Source organism: Gymnoscopelus braueri (assembly GCF_963280865.1).
Source record: "Gymnoscopelus braueri genome assembly, chromosome: 17".
NCBI classification, from domain to species: Eukaryota; Metazoa; Chordata; class Actinopteri; order Myctophiformes; family Myctophidae; genus Gymnoscopelus; species Gymnoscopelus braueri.
In genome coordinates, this window is record NC_137617.1 from 31,172,926 (window position 1) to 31,200,066 (window position 27,141).

General features: G+C 41.5%; 1 protein-coding gene across 2 annotated transcripts in view; it reads right to left on the reverse strand.

The window, feature by feature from the left end:
* pemt (phosphatidylethanolamine N-methyltransferase) overlaps nt 1-27,141 on the reverse strand; it is an 84,171-nt gene that overhangs the window by 19,008 nt on the left and 38,022 nt on the right. For both annotated transcript variants that reach the window (XM_080456182.1, XM_080456183.1), the window contains exons 4-5: nt 20,387-20,532; nt 14,136-14,247 (exon numbers count right to left, since the gene is read on the reverse strand). In XM_080456182.1, coding sequence (XP_080312308.1) covers nt 14,136-14,247; nt 20,387-20,532 — 258 coding nt within the window. The remainder of the gene's footprint in view (nt 1-14,135; nt 14,248-20,386; nt 20,533-27,141) is intronic.

Here is a 27,141-nt window from a genome sequence, read left to right on the forward strand (position 1 = left end):
AATTGCGTCGAGGGCCATTGTTTTGATCCCGCCCCTTGGGGAAAAAAAACGTCCTCATGGAAGCACCAGACTCATATCCACGCAGTGATATAGTCTGGCTACGCGAGGCTAGATGATACCAGCCTGAGTTGAGAAATGCTGGTTCTATTGAACTGCTTGGAATGAACATCCCTCTGAATTTCACTCCAGCTGAAAAATCCCAACTGAGGCGACGTTTCCTTCACCCCCGCTTCACCCACTGTGTGAAGGTACCGAAACCTTACGACACAACTTTACAAACGTAGAAAAAAACGCCTCAGTTGGTATTTTCCAGCAACGAAGCGATGAAACGCTTCATTCCCGTCGCAACTGTTCGCCTCGTTCACATCACTCGATGCAACATCGCGCCAATGCAGCTCTTTGCACCGGCTGCTCAGAAAGAGCAGCCGGTTCATTTGTGTTCATGTGTAATTTGTCCTCTTCACGATACAATACCTGTGCTGTTCCTGAGAGACAATTATTGTGCTAACATGTTTCATGTTTCACGGACACACACGGACGTGTGTGTGTGTGTGTGTGTGTGTGTGTGTGTGTGTGTGTGTGTGTGTGTGTGCGTCGGACGGACAGACGGACAGAAAACATAGGCCTGGCGGAGCCAATAAGAATCCTTGCTAAGGATAGTGGCAGGGGAGACTGTTCTGCCCAGAGATTCTGTGACTGTTATTGCACTTCTTCTTGTCAGTTAAGGGCTTGCAGTGAGAGGAGTCACGAGGCCCTTGAAAAAACATTTTCATTTCAACTCCAAATAACCAGTGGTGAGCTGTGGATTTTTGAACTATGGGGGCTCTATTTTATGACGCGCAAACGTGCACGCGCGTGGGCATGTGCGTGCGCAGGCATGTGCACATAGCCACTCAGCTCAGTGCTAGTTGAAATACTGTATTCAACATGTGATTATTAATGTATTTATATTTCTTATTATTTTGTTGCATTGTTAATTTGTTGTTTTTATTTTTGTTTCAATTAATTAATTCTTTTATTTTCCTTTAAGTTTTATATAAAAGCCCTTTACATAGATTCACCCACACATAAGTAGGCCTACTTAAAATAATCAGTCAACTTGTCTTTACTTGAATTACTTTTTTTTTAAGACTTACATTGCTTTCAAAACAGTGGTTTTTAAAAGTAAAGTAAAAATACAAAAAATACCCTTTTGCTACTCACCAAAACAAAGACGGTTTTATGGAGTTGAAAGCCTACTTTACTACCTCAGGTCTAAAATACACTTTTTGGCCAGAAAAGAAAATATTTCACCGGAATTAAAACCTGTTTTTGGTTACTCCACAGTGCCCTCTACAGATATGGTCAATGGAATTTTCCTATTGACCAGATTCTTCCTTCCAGTGAAATATTTTCTTTTCTGGCCAAAAAGTGTATTTTAGACGTGAGGTGGGGGCTCAGAGTGTTCCCACTTAGTAGAATAGGCTTTCAACTCCATTAAACCGTCTTTGTTTTGGTGAGTACCAAAAGCGTATTTTTGATTTTTACTACAGACGAGAGGCTGCGCTACCGCGGTGCGAGGGGAAAGAATGGAAAGTACCATAACGTTAAGGAGAACTCCTTCTAACGCTATGGACCAGAGCTAGACAGGGATAACTTTGTAGCTCTTGTGTCCTCTGATAAGCGATTAACCCTTTCACACTCCATGGCTTTTCTCGAGTAGCCTAATGTTATGCAAAGCAGCCAGGTTGAGGCCATTGTTTAAGGTGTTAAAGACGGCTCGCCCCTAACGGTGCGTTGTTGTGTTAATGATTGACGGCTCGCGGGCGGCTGACGGTGTGTGCTCGCGCGTGCATGTGGAGCTCGTGCATGTGGAGCACGCGCGAGCCCCCAGCCCCATAGTGTCAGAACTAAGGGGTCGCCGACCCCCCTAGCACCCCCTTCAGCTCACCCCTGCAAATAACAGACTGAGAAGAGTCTGTTGAACTGATTCTCTGCAAACATTTGATTAAAATTGCCATTTTGCAATCATGCCCACAATTCGTTAGTGTACATACCGGCTCGCGCGCACGCATACACGCACGCACACACACACCCACACACTCAAGTGTAATTGCTTTGCACAACTTCCACATTAAACTGAATACGTGCGTGCGCTCGCATTACACACACACACACACACACACACACACACACACACACACACACACACACACACACACACACACACACACACACACACACACACACACACACACACACACACACACACACACACACACACACACACACACACACACACTCAAGTGTAATTGCTTTGCACAACTTCCACATTAAACTGAATATGTGCGTGCGCTCGCATTACACACACACACACACACACACACACACACACACACACACACACACACTATGTATAGCTAAACGTCAGTTGGCAGAGAGGTTTTGAGTGGCGATGGCCTTGTTGCTATGACATCTAAATGCAGTGGTGTGGGCTTCTGTAATAGAACAGCTCTGTCTCATTTGCAAGAAAGCCTCTTACTGTCTGTTGTAAGTACTGTAGGTATTATTTTAGAAAATAATGGCCGCTTTATGCAGTAACACGTTACTTAGGTTTTGGGGGGGGGGGGGTGTTGAAGATGTGTGTGTGTGTGTGTGTGTGTGGGGGGGGATTCTCTGGCAGGACCCCAACCCCAGTAGGGGGTCACGCATACTAAAATTTAAATGGTACGATACTGGTGTTTGTGGGGCCCAGCAAATGTGATGTTTCACGGCATCTTTCATGTAAACACAAGTAATTTCTCTGAAATTACTTGTTTACATCTTGAAAATAGTACTGAAGTGCTGTAATCGGTGCAGTTATAGGTAAAAATGTGAATCGGCCTGTTATAGCGCCACCATGAGGCTGAATTGAAACAATTCGGGTGGCATTTCTTCCTCTGCTTAGTGGGTACAAAATTTCACGCAAACATGTTGCGTTTGAGCTTGTAGATCAGCTATCTTAAATGTGTTTAGTTCTGCTGGTTGGTTGATTTTTGACTCCAATATGGAACAATAAAAAGAAGAAAAACAGTGAAAATAAAAGTAATAGTAATAAAGTATTACTTTTTAAAGGAGTAATAAGTAACATATTACTTTCCTAAATAATATTGCCCAACACTGGTCTCATTATAGTTGGAAGGACATTCGGATTCCTAGTTAGGCTCCTTATTAACCCCTGGCCCCTATGTTGGGCATTATAGGCAAAATCATTAAAAAAGAACTAATTTGTACGACAAAGCATATAGGGCTTAAGTGGTTTAAACCAACTATATACTAATCTGATGAATAGTTCTAGAGAATTGGTTCACTATTTATTTATTTTTTAATTAGTTTTAATTAGTTTTCAAAGCGGGTAGTTAGTTTAGTTTAGTTTTATTATGTAAAAATATGGGGCGAGATTCAAAAAGGTCAGAAAAGGGTATTGTGTAATAAAAAACATACCATTACAAAAGGTATTCACAGTTAAATAAATGGAAGATAGATTTCATATACAACGAAAATATTAAGCTTATGAATGGAATACAATGACAGTTTGGTAAGCACACAATTATTCAAAAATTAATTAAAAAAAAGATGTGCACCACCAAGTGCAGAGCCAACTCAGCCAAAGGTCTGTTTTACTCCGTATAGAGGGTTTAAGTGGTTAACCAAATAAGCAAGCACGTGGGAGCTGTGCTTTACAGCCATTACTGAAACGACCGGGAATGAGGTGCTTGGCCGCATCACTGACGTGCCAATGATGTTAAGGCGTGTAATATTGCTTCATTCAATAAAGGGTCAATAAAGTACTGGTAGAGGATGCAGAAGAGATGGAGAGGATGTTTGTGTGTGAGTGTGTGCACATCCTCAAGCCCTGCAAATAATGCAGTCCATGTGATTTGCGCGTGTCTGTGTGTGTGCGTTTGTGCATGTGCGTGTGTGTGAAATCTACGTCGGACATTTCTCGTAATCGTTTCTCGTTTCCAGGAACAAAAAAGGTCTATCTGCACATTGTACAGTGTAACTGCTACTCACACTCACTCACTCACTCACTCACACACACACACACACACACACACACACACACACACACACACACACACACACACACACACACACACACACACACACACACACACACACACACACACACACACACACACACACACACACACACACACACACACACACACACACACACCTTTCACAACCATTCCTCAATTACCAATGTTTCATGAGGGAGGGGCCGTCACATGATGGCACACATAAAAAGGGTGATACAACAGTAAGAGTCAAAACTATTGCATTTCTCGTCCATAAATATGTTTTAATATTTTAACCTATGTGTACGATGTACTGTACTTTGCTCAAATACAACCTAAATGATGACCTCTCGAAAATTAGATGCTGCATCTCAAGGGGCTATCCCTTCAATAAAAAAAATCTGAAATCTAAAAAGACAAAAAAGGAATATAATGAATTAAAAATGGAAAATTACCACACAACAAAACATGAATAGAAATATATACATAAATACTATCAAATATGAAAACTGGCTAAACTTAAACAACTTTCAAACTGGCGTCCCTATTTTGGGAATGTTATTACAGGTGAAAATGTTCAAAAACTCTTTCTTTTTTTTACTTAAAAAAAGAAAACCAAAATACTCGCATTATGAGCTTGTAGACCAGCTATTTGTTCTATTTGTCATACAATGAAGTACAGTATACAGTACATACTGTATACACTGTAGGCTTAAGTGGTTAACTCAATGTAATGTTTTGAGGGTACAATCTTGTCTATGTTTTCTTTCTTTTGACTGGTTGGTTGGTTGGTTACAGTGTAAGTTTGAGCAGAGTGAGTGGCTAATGTGTGTCATCTGATGTGGGTCATCAGCCGGACACTGGGCTAATGACTGACCACAACCTACTCACAGTAATACACTACAAGGTGTTAGGAGACAGTCTGCACTTAAGCACAGGTGTGTGCACTAACGTAAGCCTGAGTGAGTGAGTGAGTGAGTGAGTGAGTGAGTGAGTGAGTGAGTGAGTGAGTGAGTGTGTGTGTGTGTGTGTGTGTGTGTGTGTGTGTGTGTGTGTGTGTGTGTGTGCACTCACATGAGCCTGAGTGAGTGAGTGAGTGAGTGAGTGAGTGAGTGAGTGAGTGAGTGAGTGAGTGAGTGAGTGAGTGAGTGTCCAAGTCTACACTCACGAGAGCCCAAGTCTGCTCCCAGTCGCTCTGGTCTGAATGAATGAATGAATCACACTCTCTTTAGCGACCAACGTCGGAGAGTTGGCACAAGCTAGTTCGGAGAGTAAAAACTGTTAGGTGTGCTGACGTGACCATCTCCACGCATATCACCGCTGCTCAGTGACGTCATTTTGCAGTTATCCACCCACCCAGTTTGGTTGGTGGATGGATTCATTTGGAGCACGTAGCTGCCTTTACAGATGAGACAACATAATAGTTACAAATGGTAACTAGAAAAGTGCGTCTCCCTTCGAGCTCTTGGTGTAGTTCCTGTACCTGTTCACATGGGTGTTCATTTCCACTTTCCGGTTCTTTTTAAGCTACCCACCCTGCAGTGGCTACAGTATCTGGCACCAAGATGCCATATTTATATATTAACTAACTAAATGATATCTATCTAAATAATAGAATTATGATAATAAGCACGTGCCTGCCCATATACAATACATATACCAATCTACATGCTATAGTACTACCAACATCCTACAGCCCACTGACAGTACAACAATTTAATTGAAAAAACAGAAAACAAAAGAAAACAAATTAATGGTATATCAATCAATAAAAAGCAATCCTAGTTACAGTATAGAAATGAAATCCATTTAACAGCCCTAAAAATCGGCTTCCCTTTATTTTTAAAGATAGTAATCTTTGTGTCTTGATCTTGTGTTGACCTAGTGTTTATCACAAACTAATGTCAATTTATTCTTTTTACAAACTGGTTTATCTAACATTAGAATTTTGGAAATGAATGCAACAGACTGTTGTCTCACACACTCAAGTACTGTGGGCCATCCCATTATACTGTGCAGTTCACTCGTACCTATTTCATACCCACATATTAAGACCATTCTTGCTGCCTTGTTTAATGTGATCTGCAGTCTCCTCATCTCTTTGAGCTGTGTTGCCCCACACTGCGCAGCGATAGTTTATGTGACTATAGATTAGACTATGGGATGTTACTTTCAAAGTATCTTTAGATAGAAGCTCTGCAATTAACCCAACCATTCCTGCCATTTTCATCAGAGACAGACAGACAGACAGACAGACAGACAGACAGACAGACAGACAGACAGACAGACAGACAGACAGACAGACAGAGATAGGGAGAGAGAGAGAGAGAGATCAGAGTGACTGCGTGAAAGCGAAAAAGAACAGAAAAATAAGAGTTTGGCATCGGTCCCGCTGTGCCGGGGTCCTAGCAACTGCAGCTGTGCCAGTCAGACTCCTGGCAAGTTTCCATGGTTGTCATGGAGATGTCTCTGGTAGACATCAGGTCTCACCCCCCCCCCCCCGCCACCACATTTCAAGAGCAGAAGTAGTGGGAAGTGATTTGCCACTCATTTGTCCGTTCCTCACTTATTACATGCATTCGTTACATGCATCTGACTTGGGGGCGAGGCATATTAAGAGATACTATTTGATGCAGTTAAGGCAAGGAAGTGAGCAGTTTTTTTATGCCTTAGCCAAGCCATCTTCAAAAATAAATCTTCCACAATCACAACACCAGAGGGAGCTCCACTAATCCCGTTCAACCCGGATTTGGCTCAAACAAGGGGTTACATTCGTTCTCCTGCTATGCCACAAGAATGTGGAACACCCTACCAAAAGTCGTAAAGGAGTGTAAATCCCTACTCTCCTTCAGAGCTCTAAAAGAGCACTTACAGCCAGGTGGCTGCAATTCGAAACAGGCCCCTGTAAAAAAGTCAATGCCTGCCACCCCCCCCCTGATTTCTAACTGTTTATATGATGTTTTGCATGGTATTGTATATTTATCTGTCATTAAATGTTTCGATGAATCGAGAACAAAGGACCCCAATGGACCCCTCTTAGCAGACCTTGTATTGAACTGTACTTTCTGGTGCTTTTTTTGCAAACTGCTAAAATAGTATTCAATCAAATCAATCAATCATCTAGACCAGGGTTTGTCTGTGTCTGCCATGAAAGTCTGTAATGGCTGGTGAAGTAAAAGTAAAAGTGAAACTTCTGGGTCTTCATGGGTTAAGGGAGCATGTAGTCTTTTTAGACAGATGCTAAGTTTGATGTTCATCCTAGTCTCTTTGAAGCATAAATTGTTTTCTTTGCGCTCTAGTTATGTGACCATTTACCCTGCCATTTGTTGACTAGGGTACGCTACTTCATGCCACTTACTCTGATCTTGCACTTTGAAATTGCTCTGGATAAGAGCAGCTGCTAAATGTCCAGATTTTTAAACCCACTGTTATCAAAATGGAGGATTTTACTGTGTGTATTATTAGAACTAACATCACCTGCAGACACGTGTGTGAGATTCTTGCGTATGTGTCCAAAATTAATGCTCCACACACGTATTCGTGCCTCTGTGTGCATCATGTGTCTACGCACTCATGTGTTTGCACACGTGTCTGTGTCATACAGATGTTGTACTGTAGGAGCCTAACTTTGATCAGAGATGGGGGAGCTGTAATTACATCACTTCACAATAAACAGACATGAAAATAAACAGTAGACCAATTATTTGTTCTCTTCATTAGAACATTTATTTTGTTATTAATTATTTACACCAAATTTGGCCACTGATGTCTGATGCAATTTCTTATTGCGATGTATGCAGCACTTTGTGAGATTGCAGAAAATCTGGTCGGCCACCAGATTTTTGCTCAGGCTTTATGAAACTCAGGAATAGCCTACAGTTAACAAGGAGCAGCTCACTTCTACAACAAAGGCATATAGACATCTTTGTCCAGAGGGAAATGGACTTCATCTACAGTAAAAAATAAAGCAAGTGCCACCTTTATATTTATATAAATAGGGTATCTGTCCTTCACGTGTCTTGAGAACCTTCCGACCGATCGACTTAAAACACAAATCACTCACTTGGATGTCTCGGAATAATGAAGTCAATCCAAACGAGATCCACATGGAAAAGGGTATACTAAAAACTCCTCAATAAGAATCCAAATAGTCTCGTCCAATAGACAAATAGAATCCCCATCCAAACAGAAAAATTAAATGTTAATGTCGCACCGGAATGAATTGCCCCCCCCCCCTCCCATGCGTAATAACTCACTCGTTTTGGCATTCCATAAATAGCATTATAGACTCCCTGAAGTTTCTCTCCTTCCCCCTTGTGCCCAACATTTCCACTTCGCTCTTGTCCAAGTTAACTGACCACGGACAAACAATATGAAGGAAACTTACACACACAGTAGGGCTTTACACATAAAGGATGGCATTATAAATTAGTTATTTTAACGATAATGCTTTGGTACAGTAGGTTATATAATAAAGTAAATCAATAATATGACTAGCAGTGCCATATTCATTGTGGATGGGCAGAACGCACTGGAGATTCTACGGTCATAACTGATCAACACAATGAAAGGGTCGTGGGAGTGGTCACACCAAGGTTATTATAGTTAACTAAAACTAACAAAATAACGAAAACTAAAGGTGAAAAAACATTTCAGTTAACTAAACTAAATAAAAACTAAAAGAAAAAAGAAAAACGATAACTAACTGAAACTGTATTGTGTGTTTACAAAACTAACTAAAACTAACTGAAATTATAATCAAAATGCCCTTAGTTTTCGTTTTTCTCAATATTTATAAGCCTTTTAGATTTAAATTAATTCGATTCATTTCCCCTGCGCAGTTCTACGTCAGTTGCGGTCACCGTTGGTCCGCAGACGTAGTCGCCCCAAAACACCGTCGCCCCAGGGCAAATCCGGCAGTATTAGAATCACTGGTACGCGAAAAAATTGGGGGCGAGCGTGTTTTGGGGCGAGGTACTTTGGTTGTTTTCAATGTGCATCGTCGCACGTGAGCAGCACTGACTGACTGCACGGCAGTGACGTTACTTTATAATGGCGACGGAGAAACAAGTTGGGAGAAATTTGGTCCTATATGGGATTTATTTGAATACAACAGCAAGAAAGACAATAACAATTGCCTTGTAGTGCAAACGGGTGATACAATGTGGAGCAATTATCAAGGGGAAAAACCCCACGGACCACGGTGTAAAGTAACTAAGTACATTTACTCAAGTAGCCTACTGTAGCCCACTTAAGTACAATGTTGAGGTACTTTTACTTTACTGGAGTATTTCCAATTTTCTGTATTTTTACTTCTACTCCACTACATCTCTCAGAGGTAAATATGGTACTTTTACTCCACTACAATTATTTTAAACTTTAGTTACTAGTTACTTTGTAGGTATTTTGATTATTATTACAAAACATACATTATACCCACTTCATTTCGGCCATTTGAAAATAGCCGATACAAGCTCACAATGCTTTGGGGAGCTTGTAGATCTGCTTTTTTCAAAAGATTTGTATACCTTTTATAGCCTACATTTTGAAAACTTGTGAAATGGGACATTCTGCATTAGGAGTACTTTTACCTTTGTTTGTAATTTTGATACCAATACTTTTGTGCTTTTACTCAAGTACATTTTGAATTCTGGACTAAATACTTACTAGTATTTCTTCATTGCAGTATTGATACTTTTACTTAAGTAACACCACTGATAGCGAGTACCTTGACAAGGCAGCCTCTCTGAGCACCCAGAAACCTGAGACCCCTGGACCCTGTGTGTCTCATGAAAGGGTTTATGTTCATATCTTGTATGGCTATTTTGTACCTGGCACAGTACATTTTGCACTTACCTGGCAACACCAAGTTGCCAGGTTCTGGGAGAGAAACAAGCAACTAGCGTTAGCTCGTTCGGCATTAGCGGTAGCCTCTCAGGAACTTTCAGCGCATGTTTGACTATCATGAGACAATGAGTAGTAGTAGACAAAAATAATAAAAAAAAAAAATAAAAAAAAAAATAATAACTTTGCATCGGTTATAATAGACGAATTTCCCTAAGCCACGCGCTCCCATTATGCCAACGGAGGGGGTTGAAAAAATTACGACAGGGGAATCTCTGGGAAAAAACAACGCCACTTTTTATGTCGGTAGGTGAGTAACGACACATCAAAGATAACACTTAAAATGTCCGGATTTCTCCTTTAAGGCTGCTATCTTGTGGACTGTGGTTATAGTTGTGTGGATGGTGGATTGTCCAACAGTAACTGAATAATATATATTTTTAAATTGTATCTTTTGTTTTAGTTTTTATCACACAATACTTACTTTGACCTTTTAAATCCTGCACCTGACAAAGTATAAAAAAAACTTAAAAACTAAAACTAACACTAAAACTAATAAAAACTAAACTAAAACTAAGCGTTGTCACAAAAATAGAAACTAAATAAAAACTAGCAAACCCGCTCTGAAAACTAACTAAAACTAACTGAATTCGAAAAAAAAATGTCAAAACTAACTAAAACTAAACTATAATGAAAAATCCAAAACTATTATAACCTTGGGTCACACTAGGCGAGAAAATACCTCCAAAAATTAAACATGTTAGAGGGTGGTGGGGCATGTATTTCCAACTTCACAACTTGCATCATTTCGAGTAGGCACTGGTCTAGTCTGTCTTACAATAAATGTGCGAAATCTCTCTCCGTCCGTGTGTCCGTCTGTCTGTCCGACTTCAAACTCTGCACGTGCGTCGCCAACGACCCGGGGGAGTACCATGCATGACGTAGAATCGGTCTAGAACCAGCGATCCGACCGATAGGCCCATATATATGCATATATGGAGATCAGATCCAGTTGCGGAGAACCACCGCATCGACCAATATGCCAAAGTATGGGCATACCCATATATGGGCATACTGTATATTGATGACATCAAAAGTAGGAATTGAAAAAAAATCCCAAAAAGTTAGCACTTCCAAAATTTCAAATCAATGAAGGACTAAGTACTCACATTTCCATTTCTTTTTTTATTGGCACACAACAATAAGCGGTAGCCTCTCAGGAACTTTCAGCGCATGTTTGACTATCATGAGACTCTACAATGAGTAGTAGTAGAGAAAAAAATAACTTTGCATCGGTTATAATAGACGAATTTCCCTAAGCCACGCGCTCCCATTATGCCAACGGAGGGGGTTGAAAAAATGACGACAGGGGAATCTCTGGAAAAAAACAACGCCACTTTTTACGTCGGTAGGTGAGTAACGACACATCAAAGATAACACTTAAAATGTCCGGATTTCTCCTTTAAGTGCAAAATGTACTGTGCCAGGTACAAAATAGCCATACAAGATATGAACATAAATCCTTTCATGAGACACACAGGGTCCAGGGGTCTCAGGTTTCTGGGTGCTCAGAGAGGCTGCCTTGTCAAGGTACTCGCTATCAGTGGTGTTACTTAAGTAAAAGTATCAATACTGCAATGAAGAAATACTAGTAAGTATTTAGTCCAGAATTCAAAATGTACTTGAGTAAAAGCACAAAAGTATTGGTATCAAAATTACAAAGGTAAAAGTACTCCTAATGCAGAATGTCCCATTTCACAAGTTTTCAAAATGTAGGCTATAAAAGGTATACAAATCTTTTGAAAAAAAAAAAACTAACTAAAACTAAACTATAATGAAAAATCCAAAACTATTATAACCTTGGGTCACACTAGGCGAGAAAATACCTCCAAAAATTAAACATGTTAGAGGGTGGTGGGGCATGTATTTCCAACTTCACAACTTGCATCATTTCGAGTAGGCACTGGTCTAGTCTGTCTTACAATAAATGTGCGAAATCTCTCTCCGTCCGTGTGTCCGTCTGTCTGTCCGACTTCAAACTCTGCACGTGCGTCGCCAACGACCCGGGGGAGTACCATGCATGACGTAGAATCGGTCAGATAGGTTGTCTAGAACCAGCGATCCGACCGATAGGCCCATATATATGCATATATGGAGATCAGATCCAGTTGCGGAGAACCACCGCATCGACCAATATGCCAAAGTATGGGCATACCCATATATGGGCATACTGTATATTGATGACATCAAAAGTAGGAATTGAAAAAAAATCCCAAAAAGGTAGCACTTCCAAAATTTCAAATCAATGAAGGACTAAGTACTCACATTTCCATTTCTTTTTTTATTGGCACACAACAATAAGCGGTAGCCTCTCAGGAACTTTCAGCGCATGTTTGACTATCATGAGACTCTACAATGAGTAGTAGTAGAGAAAAAAATAACTTTGCATCGGTTATAATAGACGAATTTCCCTAAGCCACGCGCTCCCATTATGCCAACGGAGGGGGTTGAAAAAATGACGACAGGGGAATCTCTGGAAAAAAACAACGCCACTTTTTACGTCGGTAGGTGAGTAACGACACATCAAAGATAACACTTAAAATGTCCGGATTTCTCCTTTAAGTGCAAAATGTACTGTGCCAGGTACAAAATAGCCATACAAGATATGAACATAAATCCTTTCATGAGACACACAGGGTCCAGGGGTCTCAGGTTTCTGGGTGCTCAGAGAGGCTGCCTTGTCAAGGTACTCGCTATCAGTGGTGTTACTTAAGTAAAAGTATCAATACTGCAATGAAGAAATACTAGTAAGTATTTAGTCCAGAATTCAAAATGTACTTGAGTAAAAGCACAAAAGTATTGGTATCAAAATTACAAAGGTAAAAGTACTCCTAATGCAGAATGTCCCATTTCACAAGTTTTCAAAATGTAGGCTATAAAAGGTATACAAATCTTTTGAAAAAAAAAAAACTAACTAAAACTAAACTATAATGAAAAATCCAAAACTATTATAACCTTGGGTCACACTAGGCGAGAAAATACCTCCAAAAATTAAACATGTTAGAGGGTGGTGGGGCATGTATTTCCAACTTCACAACTTGCATCATTTCGAGTAGGCACTGGTCTAGTCTGTCTTACAATAAATGTGCGAAATCTCTCTCCGTCCGTGTGTCCGTCTGTCTGTCCGACTTCAAACTCTGCACGTGCGTCGCCAACGACCCGGGGGAGTACCATGCATGACGTAGAATCGGTCAGATAGGTTGTCTAGAACCAGCGATCCGACCGATAGGCCCATATATATGCATATATGGAGATCAGATCCAGTTGCGGAGAACCACTGCATCGACCAATATGCCAAAGTATGGGCATACCCATATATGGGCATACTGTATATTGACGACATCAAAAGTAGGAATTGAAAAAAAATCCCAAAAAGGTAGCACTTCCAAAATTTCAAATCAATGAAGGACTAAGTACTCACATTTCCACTTTTTTTATTGGCACACAACAATAAGCGAGCAGTTCGTTTCTTGGTGTGTGCCAATAAAAATTTTAGTACTTTGTCCTCCATTGATTAGAAATTTTGGATGTGCTACCTTTTTGGGATTTTTTCAATTCGTACTTTTGATGTGTATACGGGATTTTGGGTCTAGCACTCCACTGAGAAAACCCATTGTTGATGCGCAACCTCTTTTTCTGGGCATAAAAGGGACACAGGGACACAGACTGACAGACAGACGGGTACAACGGGTACTGATATGCCCATATATGGTCATTTACTGCAAAAGAAACCTTTATCGTATAAAGAATGATGTGGAACAGTTTCTTCTAATAACGGGCTCAGTGGTTGTCACAAGATGGCCACCATTGAATACAGGCAAACTGGTGCATGTTGAGATGTTGAGAAGTAATAGGTTGTCCACCTACAGTGCTGTCTCCATTGTTCTCATGTGGTCTTGCTAAATGTTTTATGGATATTTTACATTCACATTACATGTTTTATTCGCTTCAGCCAAGGTGACGGAAACATGTCCCCACATGTAAAACGTCTTTGGGTACTTAGAAAAGCGCTATATAAATTTTAGATATTATGTGTTATTCACATTTTATTTGAATGAAAATGTATTCAACATTTAATGGAAACAGTGTTAGTGTGGAGGAGTCAGAGGAGAGATGGTACTGTAATGTAATGTGATTGTGGTCGCTACGCCACTCAGCCATGTAATTTTTAGGTGCATGCTAACTTACATGAGCGCCAGGCCAAGGTAGTTTGCAGTGCTGCCCCAGTACATTGGATTCTCAATGAGGTTGAAAGGGAAGCTGGTCACTTTCTCCTCCATCAAGATCCCGAAGTAGTCACCTGAAAGAAAGAGCATATGCGCACACACACACACACACACACACACACACACAGAAAGACAGGCCGTCGTACAATTAGCTTCTCCCCACTGACCTACATCTACCAGTCTTCTAATACGAACAAGGGACAAGCCAGCAGGTATACCTCATGCCACTGAGAATATTGAACCACGGAGGCGTAAAACGTGTGGCTGAGAACGCACACCGTCTGCAGGTGAATGAAATGTGCGGAGACGGAGTACGCGGAGAACGCACACTGTCTGCAGGTGAATGAAATGTGCGGAGACGGAGTACGCGGAGAACGCACACTGTCTGCAGGTGAATGAAATGTGCGGAGACAGAGGAGTGGAGGGCAGTAAAGAGGAACAAAGAGACTGAAAGAAAAAGAAAATGGGTCAAAGCATTTTGAACGTGTGTAGCCTGAGAGAAAGGGCTGAATGCAGGTGAGGGACCACAGGTTAGCAGGTCAGGGTGAACCAATAAATGGCCAATGGACTGTTGAATGAGAATGCGGTTAATTGAAACTCGTAACACCTTGCAAGTCAAAGCTACATAGCATTCCCAGGTACTGTATGTCTATGCAGTATGCACAAATGCGCACACACACACACACACACACACACACACACACACACACACACACACACACACACACACACACACACACACACACACACACACACACACACACACACACACACACACACACACACACACACACACACACACACACACAGAACAGTTCTTCTACAATCACTAGATTATTTACATTATTTCTCTGAATTAAACCCATTATGCGGAGAGGGCATTATTGACATTGAGGGTACCCCTCAATATGGTTTGGAAATAATAGAATAACACACGTGAGAGCGCCTAGCATCGGGGGGGATTATTTGCACAATCCAATGTAGAAGTGCATTTAAAAGTAAATAACATCTGGCCTGGAACGCTGGCGTAGCGGTCTGGGCACCTACAATGTAGCCGAACAGCGCGTTGCAGGTTCGAGTCCCGATCCAGGCGGCCTTTGCTGCGTGTCACTCCCCATCTTTATCTCTCTCTCCCCATTTCCTGTCAGCCTACTGTCCTATCAATAATAAAGGCATAAAAAGCCCAAAAATAAAAATTAAAACTAAAATAAGTAAACAACATCTTTTTGACAAAAAAAGACAGAGGTTATGGAATTTAGAAAACCTGGTCCGAAAATAAGTGATATAAGTGAATATCAATTCCACTTTGGCTGTAACAAACTTGAATTCACAAACAAGTATAAATACCTTGCACTCCACTCTCTAGTCTGAAAATTTTACTACTAAACTGTCTCTGTACTTTTGATCAGAGTCATGTATTCAGTATGTGGTGTTTATTTTTTGTCTCCGCCAGGCCGAAAAGCATGGCGAGAGAGTATGTTTTTCCCCCTGTCCGTCCGTCCATCCGTCCGTCCGTGTGTCCGTCCGTCCGTCCGTGTGTCCGTCCGTCCGTCTGTGACCAGCTAATCTCCGGCGCCGTTGTCTTGATCGCAGCGAAACTGTGCAGACACACTCCCTGGATGCCAATTCAGAAACTTTGCCCCAAATTCTTCTCATGGGCCTTTTATAGCGCCACCAGGAGGCCGATTTGTGCAAAACATATTTTTTGACAGTACTCCTACAGATTTTGTCCAAAAATCACGCAAATCGGTATACAGTATCTCTATAGTCATTAAACGAAACTGGTCTTTCAAATTTCTCATATTCCATCCTGATTGGCAAAAAATGTCCAAAGTTTGCAGGAGTGCTCCGTTTTGAACAAAATGCCTCAAATCATGAACACAGCATGCAATTTCAGTGAAATTTTGCACGCACATTCCCATTAGGCCGAGGAAGAACAACCATTTGATTTTTTTCAAATCAGCCTCATGGTGGCGCTATAACAGGCCGATTCGTGTTTTTACCTATAACTGCACCGATCTGTGTACAACTTTGTATGCACACTCCCTAGAGGTCAAGGAAAAACCTTTGCCCTGCATTTTTCACATCTGCCTTTTATAGCGCCACCAGGAGGCCGACTTATGTAAAACACATTATTTTATACTACTCGTTCCAATTTTATCCACATTTCACGCAAATCGGTACACATGATCTCTATAGTCATGTGATCACGACGGATGTGTTTGAATTTTCATATTCCATCCTGATTGGCTAAGTTTGACATCTAAAGTTTGCATTATTGGCTTGTTTTGTACAAAATTCCGCAAATCATGAACGATTGCGGTCAAACTTTGCACGCACATTCACACTATGTTGAGGAACAAATGCCACCCTTTTAACATTGGCCTGTTATAGCGCCACCAGCAGGTCTAATTTAGCGAAACAGATGTTTTTAACAAAATGCCTCAAATCATGAATGCAGTCAGTGTCCGATTGTCGTGAAAGGCCTAAGAAGAAATGCCACCCTTTTCACGTTGGCCTATTATAGTGCCACCAGGAGGCCACACTAGCCTACCTGACCTGGCGGAGACCTGTGCTCCGAGGAGCACTTTTTCTAGTTTAGTTTATTATTTTGGTGTCAGCATGTTGGCAATGGAAATACTGTTGTGTTCTTTGAAATGTGTCTGAATAATCCCGTGAGGGATGGGCTGTGTTGAGGCAGCCAGACACGAAAATAAAATTACGCGCACACGCGCACACAGCCACACACACACACACACACACACACACACACACACACACACACACACACACACACACACACAAGCTGCAACCATTGATATATTTGTTTCAGCGATTACTCTTTTAATACATTCTTCAATTAATTAATTAATTGAGATATATATTACAGTCCATCAATGAATCATAGATTGACTAAATCGATTAGTATGATTAACCATATTATATTTTGTGGTACAACGGTGTCACACACAAATACCGAAAATAGCCAAACAACAAACTCAGTGAGCTTTTTTGAAAAATCTATTATTTTATTTAAATCAATATTTTTTTATAATCAATTAAAGTTATGTTAACTGTTGCATCACACACACACACACACACACACACACACACACACACACACACACACACACACACACACACACACACACACCTTTTTTCAATCACACATATACACTACAGTATAGTCTATAGTAGATATTCATACACATACAAAGAAGCAAACCCATCCAATCCCATAATCTGACCCAATTTGAAGACTTTTTGTCTATTACAGTTACACAACACTTGAGCTTGTGTCCTGCAGAGAATCAACCTGTTGAATTACCCATTTAGTACTGCAGGGACTGTTTATTCCTCGCGACTAACACAAGGCTGACCCTGTTATATATTTTTCCATTTATAACACCACAGGAAGCCAAGATAAAGACGTTGTTATAAACAAAATGTGAGTTTTAGATTCGAGTCAGCATTCAGAACAATAACAGACTTGATTCTTGAGACTTGAGTTTAAAAACAGTATGTAGTTGTGGTCATACTGGGCAGCTTGATTGTGACCGTGACATTTTCACCCCAAAAGATAATCGCCAATCTCCACTTGAACTCAAGAATTAAGTGATAAGAAGTAAGTGGTAAAAGGTCATGGTCACTATGACCTCACAAAACATGTTGAATGAATGAATGTAAACTGCAACTGGTTGGCAGGGGCATATAATTGCGATACAGTATTTGTAGTTGGGTGATGTTTTTTGTTGTGGCTGTTCCTCTCTCATGCAGTACACAGTAACATAACTTAGAGCGTACAAAATAAATAGAACCAAATGGACCTGAAAGGGTCCATTTGGTTCCAGTTGAGAGTTACACTCTTTTTTAAATCTCAAACTTAAATTAACACTCAGGACTTTACAGTGTACTGTATATACTGTAGTACAGTATACTACTCACTCCCTGATGAAGGTATGTGGCCTTCAATAGAGCATATAGGCATGCAGTATGTTAAATGGTTCATTTATATAGTGCCTTTCTCCAAAGTGCTTTACAATGTACATGGCATTCATCCATTCACACACACACACACACACACACACACACACACACACACACACACACACACACACACACACACACACACACACACACACACACACACACACACACACACACACACACACACACACACACACACACACACACACACACACCCATTCACAAACTGGCTGTGGAGGAAACCATGCAAGGCACCAACCTGCTTATAGGGAGCAGTTAAGGGTTCAGTGTCTTGCACAACTTCGACACACAAGGGAAACTTCCAATCCCAATCCAATCTACCTCCTGAGCCACTGCCTCCTGACAAGTTCAACGGAGCTATGCCAAACCAGGTGCTCTCGGTTAGAGTTCAATATGTGACAACGTCAGTCCAGGTGGTTAAATGATGCTCACAAAGTCAATAAACAGATTATAGATGAAAGGCTTACTCCAAGCACACTCCGGACAAGCAAGGATAAGGACATATTCTTGCTCTTTTGGGGTGTGCTTGGGGTTAGCCTAAAGCCTTCCTTTCATCTAAAAGTACCGGTATCTTAATTTAAAGGAAGGAGTGCCTTGGTCCTTAAGCTATGCCCACAACCAAAGAGCACCTTTCTTTGATTTTGCACATGTGTGCTGTGCATCCCAGCAGCGCTAACTGGGCAGCTCTCAGTGACCAATAGTACAAGACTTCCCCCAGTGGCCAATGTTTATTTGTTGACATTATCATAAAATGCTTCATAATCTGTTATGAGTATTGTTATAATTATTATAATTAGTATTTATACCTATAATTATACTGCAGATTAAAATACATTATAAAGGATGTTTATTACATCAAGTGTTACTGAAATGTTTTACTCTGTAGAACTGTGCTTTTTACTAGTGTGTCTTTGTGGTGAAACTGCAACAAACATTAGACACACACATTCATGCATGCATGCATGCACCTCTCATCGAGAGAAGCAAAGGACTACAGGTTAAATGCCTGTGTTAATTGTCTATACTGTACTGTAGGTCTTTTGCTGTCCTTTGCTGTTAACGTGCATCAGCAGAACACCATGATTTCAGAAGGAGCTTACAAGAGAGGTGCAAATCAAATCACAATGCAATGCACACATGAACATAATGGAGGAACTGACTCACCAACGGCAGCAAAAACGTGGCTAGCCATCTAACAGATGATGCTGTGTCACTGTGTGTGTGTATGTGTGTGTGTGTGTGTGTGTGTGTGTGTGTGTGTGTGTGTGTGTGTGTGTGTGTGTGTGCGCGTGCGCGCGTATGTATGTATGTATGTATGTATGTATGTATGTATGTATGTATGTATGTATGTATGTATGTATGTATGTATGTATGTATGTACTGTTACAGTATGTCTGTCTGTCTGTCTGTCTGAGTACGACATAAACAGCTGCAACTGATTTCACTCATCTAATTCTAAGAAAGAGGGAAAGAGACAGCACCAACCTGCCTGATCTTTAATTAGCAGTAATTGTAACACTAGGTGTTACTTCACTCTGGGTGTGAAATGTTTTGGTTTTGAACTACCCAAAATCCAAATCTGATCTGCTCAGATAGTGATTTAACGTTTTCTCGTGGGACCAAGGCACCAGGTAACTTCAGATGACTTAAAACTAATGTCAGACTTGACTTTTCCTTGCTCCTCTTGAGTAATGTGCCACTGCCAAAGAGTGCACCCACATCTCAGCGAGCTTGCATCTAATTATGAGGAAAAGAGCGAGGCTCTGGCATTGTGTTGGAAGGGTGGGTGGTGGATGAATCATACACACAGACCATCCTCTCCTCAGGCAGGCTCAGAAGGACAAGCTGCTGAACCCAGCTTGTCCACAGCAAGATGGCAGATTTTGTACTACAGTATCATCAGCAGCATACGTTCTTAAAACACTGCATCAGTCTTTAGCAAAACAGGTATTTGGGAGAAAGGAGAAAACAGGTCTTTGGGTCCAGCTCTTCTCAGACACATAATCATTTAACCACTTAAACCCTAGCTGAACAGGGTATGAAAATCTGCACGTAATTGGGAAAAACTCTCTCTGTGTGTGTGTGTGTGTGTGTGTGTGTGTGTGTGTGTGTGTGTGTGTGTGTGTGTGTGTGTGTGTGTGTGTGTGTGTGTGTGTGTGTGTGTGTGTGTGTGTGTGTGTACGTGTGTGTGAGAGAAACACCCACCTAGGAAGGTGCCTGTGAATCCCAGAGCCAGAAAGCTGCTGACCACCAACAGAGTGCCAAGCACCAGCAGAGTCCCCCCGAAGTAGAAGATCTCATCTTTGGCCATCAGCTCCCATCTTGGCTGAGCGTTCATCACCACGGTCATACTGCAGAGGGAAATGGGCAAACACACAGGAGATATTTATATCCTTTAACTACATGAACCCTAGCGTCCCTATAAGCAGTATTTCGGGGGCGGACATTCCCTTTTTCTTCACTTGATTATTTTTGGGTCCAGTGTTTAAAGAACTGTGGGGATGTGCATATCCTACCTTTTTTCATCTAGAAAAGGTGACATCTTTACACGCCCTTTCAGACCGCCCTTTTAGATCAACAAAAACTGCTTTCCTCCTCTTCATTGCTCATTTTATGTCATTTGGTTTTTCAGTTTCACCACATGAACCCTAGCGTCCCTATTCTGGGCATGTCATAAGTGAAAATAGTCTGGGTTCGCTGTGGGCGTGTTCTCTCCTCCGCGTTATCAGGGCCCATACCCTACGTGGGGTTGGCGAAAGGGCCTTTTCTGTGTGGAGATTGCATGTTCTCCCTGTGTCCCCTAGGGTAAGTACCATCACAAAAAAACATGCAGTAATCCTGGTCTCTATACTGTCTCCCCCCCGGTCAGCCGGGGCACCTGATGGAGGCGAAAGGGAACTGGTTGGAATAACGCGTTCCTTCCCACGCACTACGTCCTACCGGGGAAGCTCCCCCCCGTCAGGTGATAAGCAGCGGCCTGCTCACTCCTCATGCATTGAAGGAAGCATGAGCTCAGTTCGGGGCTCTCCCCAGGCTGGCAGAGGGAGAGTTGCGCCCATGATTACAAGCTTAGGCATTGGCACTATGGGTGAAAAATGGGTTACAAAATCGTGGGATAAAAATTTTGAAAGAAAAAAACCACCCCCGCAAATTACTACAACTGTCATGAACTGGGTTACAATCATGACAAAGGCGGGAGACGACACACAGCAGTAACTTAAAAGTTATTTCATTTTGTACCAATCATAAAAAAATGTTATTTTATTTCAACTAAAAACACCAAACTTGGTGTGAGTAGTCAGTCGTATCAGTAGTGTAGTGCATGTGGATGTGTGAAAGTGTAGCATATGTGCAAGTGCAGACGCAAATCCAAAAGCAACCAAACAAGCTGTTGCCTGGTAGGAGAGAGAGGCGATAGCTCTGGCCAACCTGCTTAAATACTCTAGAGACGAGTGGAGTCAGGGGTGTCTCGTCCCATAGACACGCCCCTGGCAGGCTGGCCCTCTCCTCCTACACAGGACAGAAGAGAACAATCATACCAAAGACCAAATACAACCCAAAGACAGAACAAACACATGACCACAATAGTGAAGGGGTCATCACACAACAAATAGAAAATCCCACAAATGTAACATTCCAGCTGTTTGATGGTGCTGCATAAGTGTGATTCCCCTAACCCAGTTTGATGGGGCCAACTGTGACCTACATCTTTTCTGGTCTTTTATATGTGGAAGAAGGCCAACACCTGCAGATGGTCAACACTACATATTTAGCTTTTGTTGTAGCCAGGTAAGGGGGCCTTTGATGGCTTGTTTGTGTTCCTGACTTCCTGTGTGTTAATAGACCATATTCACACGGCGGCCATGTTGGCATTTTGCATTGGGGTGGCAACGGGTGGCATTTCATTAACTTAACATAGCAAAATGGCCGCCGTGTGAATATGGTCTATTAAGCACCTTTCTCGAGCTGGCCACAACCTGGATCGCCAGATAATGAGGATTAAACCTACGGGTTGCCATGGTTTGCTCCCACCCATTACTACGGATATTGAAGACTCGTTATCTGACTGGCTCTGATGGTTTTATGAGTGTATGTACTTGCATGGGCACTGTGTGTGTACTGTATGTGTGCCTGTGTGACTGTGTGGCCTTTAGAAAACCCATTGACCATGCCCACCCATACAGTGAATGCCTCCTCCCTGGAAACCAATGTCTTCTCCAGACAAATATGACAAATTCTCAAAGAAGAGTAGCATTGTGGATTATTATTAGGCAAGATAACTGGGTTAAGGGAATAACACTTCCTGCGGGTGGACATTTATTTTTGGTGCAGGAAGCAGGAAGTATGATTTGATGTGGTGGATGTGCTGCTGGGCAGAATGTTAAGTAAGTATTATCCCTGGAGGGATAAACGTCTACTGTGACGTGGATTGAAAAAGGTGCGGGGGAAGAGGTACGGAATAACGTGTGTGCACACGCGTGTGTTCGTGTGTGTGAACTCTTGAACATGTACGTATTCAAGTCATATGACGGTATGTACTGTATATACAAAAGGGCGTCTACGGTGGTGCAGTGATAAAGTGCCTGCCCACCACCACGGAGGTCGTGGGTTCGAACACTATTAAACGGTATATGATTTTCTTGTAATTAATGCTGCTGATTATCATATGTATGCAAGTTAGTTTTACACTAAGCTAAGCTAGTATTGGACAATTGGGAGGCGGAGCTTAGTGAACAGTCTATTGTAATACATTATTATTTATTTGCACAACAGTTTATGACATTGCTCTCATGTAGATTTCATCACATCAAAGCTACCTTCAATGTAACATCAGTGACTACGTAAACATGTGTTGCATGTGTCTACATGTGTGGATGTCTGTGACCCGTGCATAACAACATGTATGTACAAATTGTGCTTGTATGTGTGTGCGGCGCGTACACACGTGTGTTTGTGTGTACAGTATTTGTTGGCGCATGCATGTGTGAGTGAAGGGTAAATGTGCTGTGATGACGCAGGGGACGACTTGATGAGCGCCTGTGTCTGGAAACCTTTGTTCCTTCTGGCTGGAGAAACAGATATGCCACAAGCACAAAGAGATAGATGGGTGGATTACAGACAGACAGACAGAGAGAGAAGAAGGGGAGGGTGACCGGGAACAAGAGATTCAGTGATTATAGCGGAGATTGACAGAGATAGGCAAAAGAGAGAGAGAGAAGGAGAGGTTGAATGGAGACAAAGTAGTCACACAGCCTACAGTACCTTCCTACACCCTCATTCTGTGAAGACCCCCCATTAGACCCGCCCTACCTGCGAAAATGATTGCATTTCTGTCAGAAAGGGGGCAGGGCCAGGTTCAAATAACATCCAAAGCCATGATGGAACAGTGAGTTCTGTAGCTCTCTATGTTAAGATGTAGCTCCAGATTCTGTTCCTATCTGTTCGCGAGTTCAAATCCCATCATGATTTGGGTTAAGCATAGATTTTTGTTAACGTTCGAATTTTTGTGAGATTAAGGTTAGGTTAAGGTTAGGGTGCATAGTTGCAAAAGCACAAGGAAGGATAAGTTGGACACATGGAAGAACAAAGAAGAATTGCAAGAATTTTACACAGATTGCTCAAAAATCCCAGGAGAAGTCTTTCAAACTACTCAAAATGGCGGAAATCTAAAGGCGGAGCTTACTGGTCAAAGGAACAGTTCCTCGTGAGTCAAGGCACATGTGTACACACAAGTTTGAATTTTCAAACCATTTTTTATAGGGCCCCCCTTTGGCTGATTGGAGTAAGATAAGTTTCAGCGCTATTTGGCAGGACCATACTGCAAAGTTTCGTAAAAATGTGACTCTGTACTTATGTAGTTAGGGGCAGAAGAATACTTTTCATAAAACTGCAATATTCATTGGCTCATAGAAGCATACAAACTTTTCCCCAACATTTTCTTTAGATATTGGCCCAAAGTTCGTTTGTAGAAAGTTTCGTGCAGATTGCTAAAAAAGCCCAGGAGGAGTTTGAATGTAACTGTTTTTCATAAAATTCTAAATGGTGGAAGATCTAAAGGTCAGAGGTCATACAGGTCAAAGAGGCAAAGTCGTTCCTCGTGAGGAGATGCATGGCGTAATTAACTTCCATGGCTGTACACTGTAGGTCAAACCCGGCTCAAGACTCATACAGTACCTGTGCATATACAGTGCATTTCTGAAGTAAATGTTTCCATTCTTCCAGTCTCTTTCAGTGCAATGAATGTCCAGTCAAGCTAAAGAAAGAAAGCTCATCTTCCAGTGTCCATGTGTTTTCACTCAACGATTGTGCTACCTCTCTTGTTTTAACACCTCAACCACTCCTGCATATAACACAAATATTCTTCTTATCTCTGGGCATTTTTTGAGCCAGCAACATTTCGATTTTGTAAAAAGTCTGTTGCAAAGAATTGTTTATAGATTGAATACTTTTACGACAAAGCTAGGCCAAATGTTGCAGAATAGTTGTACTCACCATAGACAGGTCATTCGATTTATTGTAACTAAGAATCTTTAGTATTTAGAATGAGAGTGTGCTGTACATGTATGTATTCAGTATACGCAAACCAACACACATGCACACAGACAGACAGACAGACAGACAGACAGACAGACAGACAGACAGACAGACAGACAGACAGACAGACAGACAGACAGACAGACAGACAGACACTTGCACTGATAGTCCTGCACTATATTGTACCCGGTCTGTTTGCAACAGTAATACACATACATACCTGTACACGCGCCCACACACACACAAGCTACAGTAAATTTCTGAAGTAAAATTTTCCATTCTTCCAGTCTCTTTCAGTGTAACGAATGTCTAGTCAAGCTAAAGAAAGGAAGCTCATCTTCCAGTGTCCACGAGATTTCACTGAAAGATTGAAGTCAGTAAGACGGCCCATTTACTTTTGAGGGCACTTGAGCGCACGTGCCCTATCTGCTCGTTTGCATGTCAGTGTGTTCAGTTGAGCTGGCGCTTGCATTTGCACGTATTTAGCAAGTATTCTTGTTGGCGTATGTGTGTGTGAGAGAGAGAGAGAGAGAGAGAGAGAGAGAGAGGTTGTGCGGTATATTTGCGTTTTGTGCGTGTAACGAGATGTTTTAATGTGTTTTAATATTAGCTCATTGTGGTGTGTCCTGTGGCTGTCATTTGTCATTCTGAAGGTGTGTGTATGTACACACTGTTGTGCTATAACGCCACCCTTTGGCTAATGGTTGTGAGTTTCATATCTCTGTAGTTTTTTAAGACCCTCTACCATACTGCAGAGTTTCGTAAAAAACTACTGCACGTTTAAGCCAGATGTGCAAAAAGTGGCGGAAGAAGGAGAAGAACTAGACACGTCGCAATTCTGGGAAATTGCAAAGTGTGGTTGCGCCGACGCCGGTCGCGGGTCGTGGCCGCCGGTAGGGCTGCACGATTCTTGCTCAAATGAGAATCACGATTTTCCTCCATAAGAATTGAGATCACGATTCTCACACGATTCTCACACAATTCTCTTGTAAATATAAAAATATTAAGCAAAAAAAAAAAAAAAAAAAAAAAACGTTTCTTCTTTTTTTTTTTTTTGAAAAAAAAATCGTCATAATTTAAAATTGAGATCGCATAGGTGTCTGAATCGAGATCACGATATTTTTTCGATTAATCGTGCAGCACTAGCCGCCGGGACTCGAGGAATACGCTGGGAGGAATACCCTCGGAGGCCGCGCGACGTGCCATTTGAATCGGGTGTTGATCGCATCCCGCGTTCGTGATACGTGGCGTTTAGATTTTAAGAAGAAATAGGCCCCTCCCACACATGTAACGGCACAATTATATAGTCAGGTCACTCCTGAGATCACTTGCATTTCATTTTGAAAGGATTGATCCCCACCAAAATCATGTTTTTGCATCAAATGGTTACATTTTGCGCATTTGTGACGCCCCCTATGGATCAAAGTGGAAATGCTTTTGGGGGTTCGTTGAGGAACCCACCCTTGACATGTGATTCAAATTTGGGATTGACTGGACGTTTCGTTCATGATTGTTGGCATTATGTGTAAAACAAGCCCCTCCCACTAACTTTGGAAGACAATTACGGACGAACCGTGAAGACTATCAAAATTCCGCTTGAAGGTGTTTATCGCATGGGTTCAGAGATCATGTGTACTGGTTTTTGTGAGATTTGGACAAAATATGTGGGAAAAGTAGCTAAAAGTGTGTTTTGAAGAAAGAATAGGAAAATATATCCAGACGCAAATGGGCGTGGCCTATATAGTGAGTTGCGTCATGACCCAAGGAAAAGGAAAGGAAAATGATTTTTATTCTACGACCTACGGTTCAAGAGTTATAAGCCAAAATGTAAAGTGGGCTTTTATAGCGCCACCATGTGGCCGAATGATATAATTATGTTTTAAATAATTTCACACTAAATTATGAACCTTCCCTCCAAGTCTTGTAACTCTAGCCCTTACGGTTTCTGAGAATTCTTGAATTTAAGTTTTTTTATTTTCCCATTAAAGTGGATGGGGACATTTAATGCACTAATAAATCAATATCAATTAAACTATGTAACCAATGTCTTAGCAAAGTACAAGCACAGGATTCCCGATGAAGCCGGTTATTTTGACATATGGCACGAAATTGGGGAAAAAAAACTGTGGGAGGAGTAGCACGTAAAAATAAAGTTTATATAAGATCGAAATAAAGAAAGTAGAGTACTATAGTCTGGTTGCCCTATTCGGGCAACCACACTAATAAATCCAACAGAAACAAAAGGGTGCCTATACACACTGACGTGGTTGGCCTCCTAATAATAATAATAACAACAACAACAACCAACTTTATTCATAGAGCACCTTTCAAAATAAAGTTGATGATACAAATCACGACCAGCGCCAGACCATCTCATACTAACTAGACCAACCATCTGTGACACTCCCATTTTTCTGTTGTCTAGA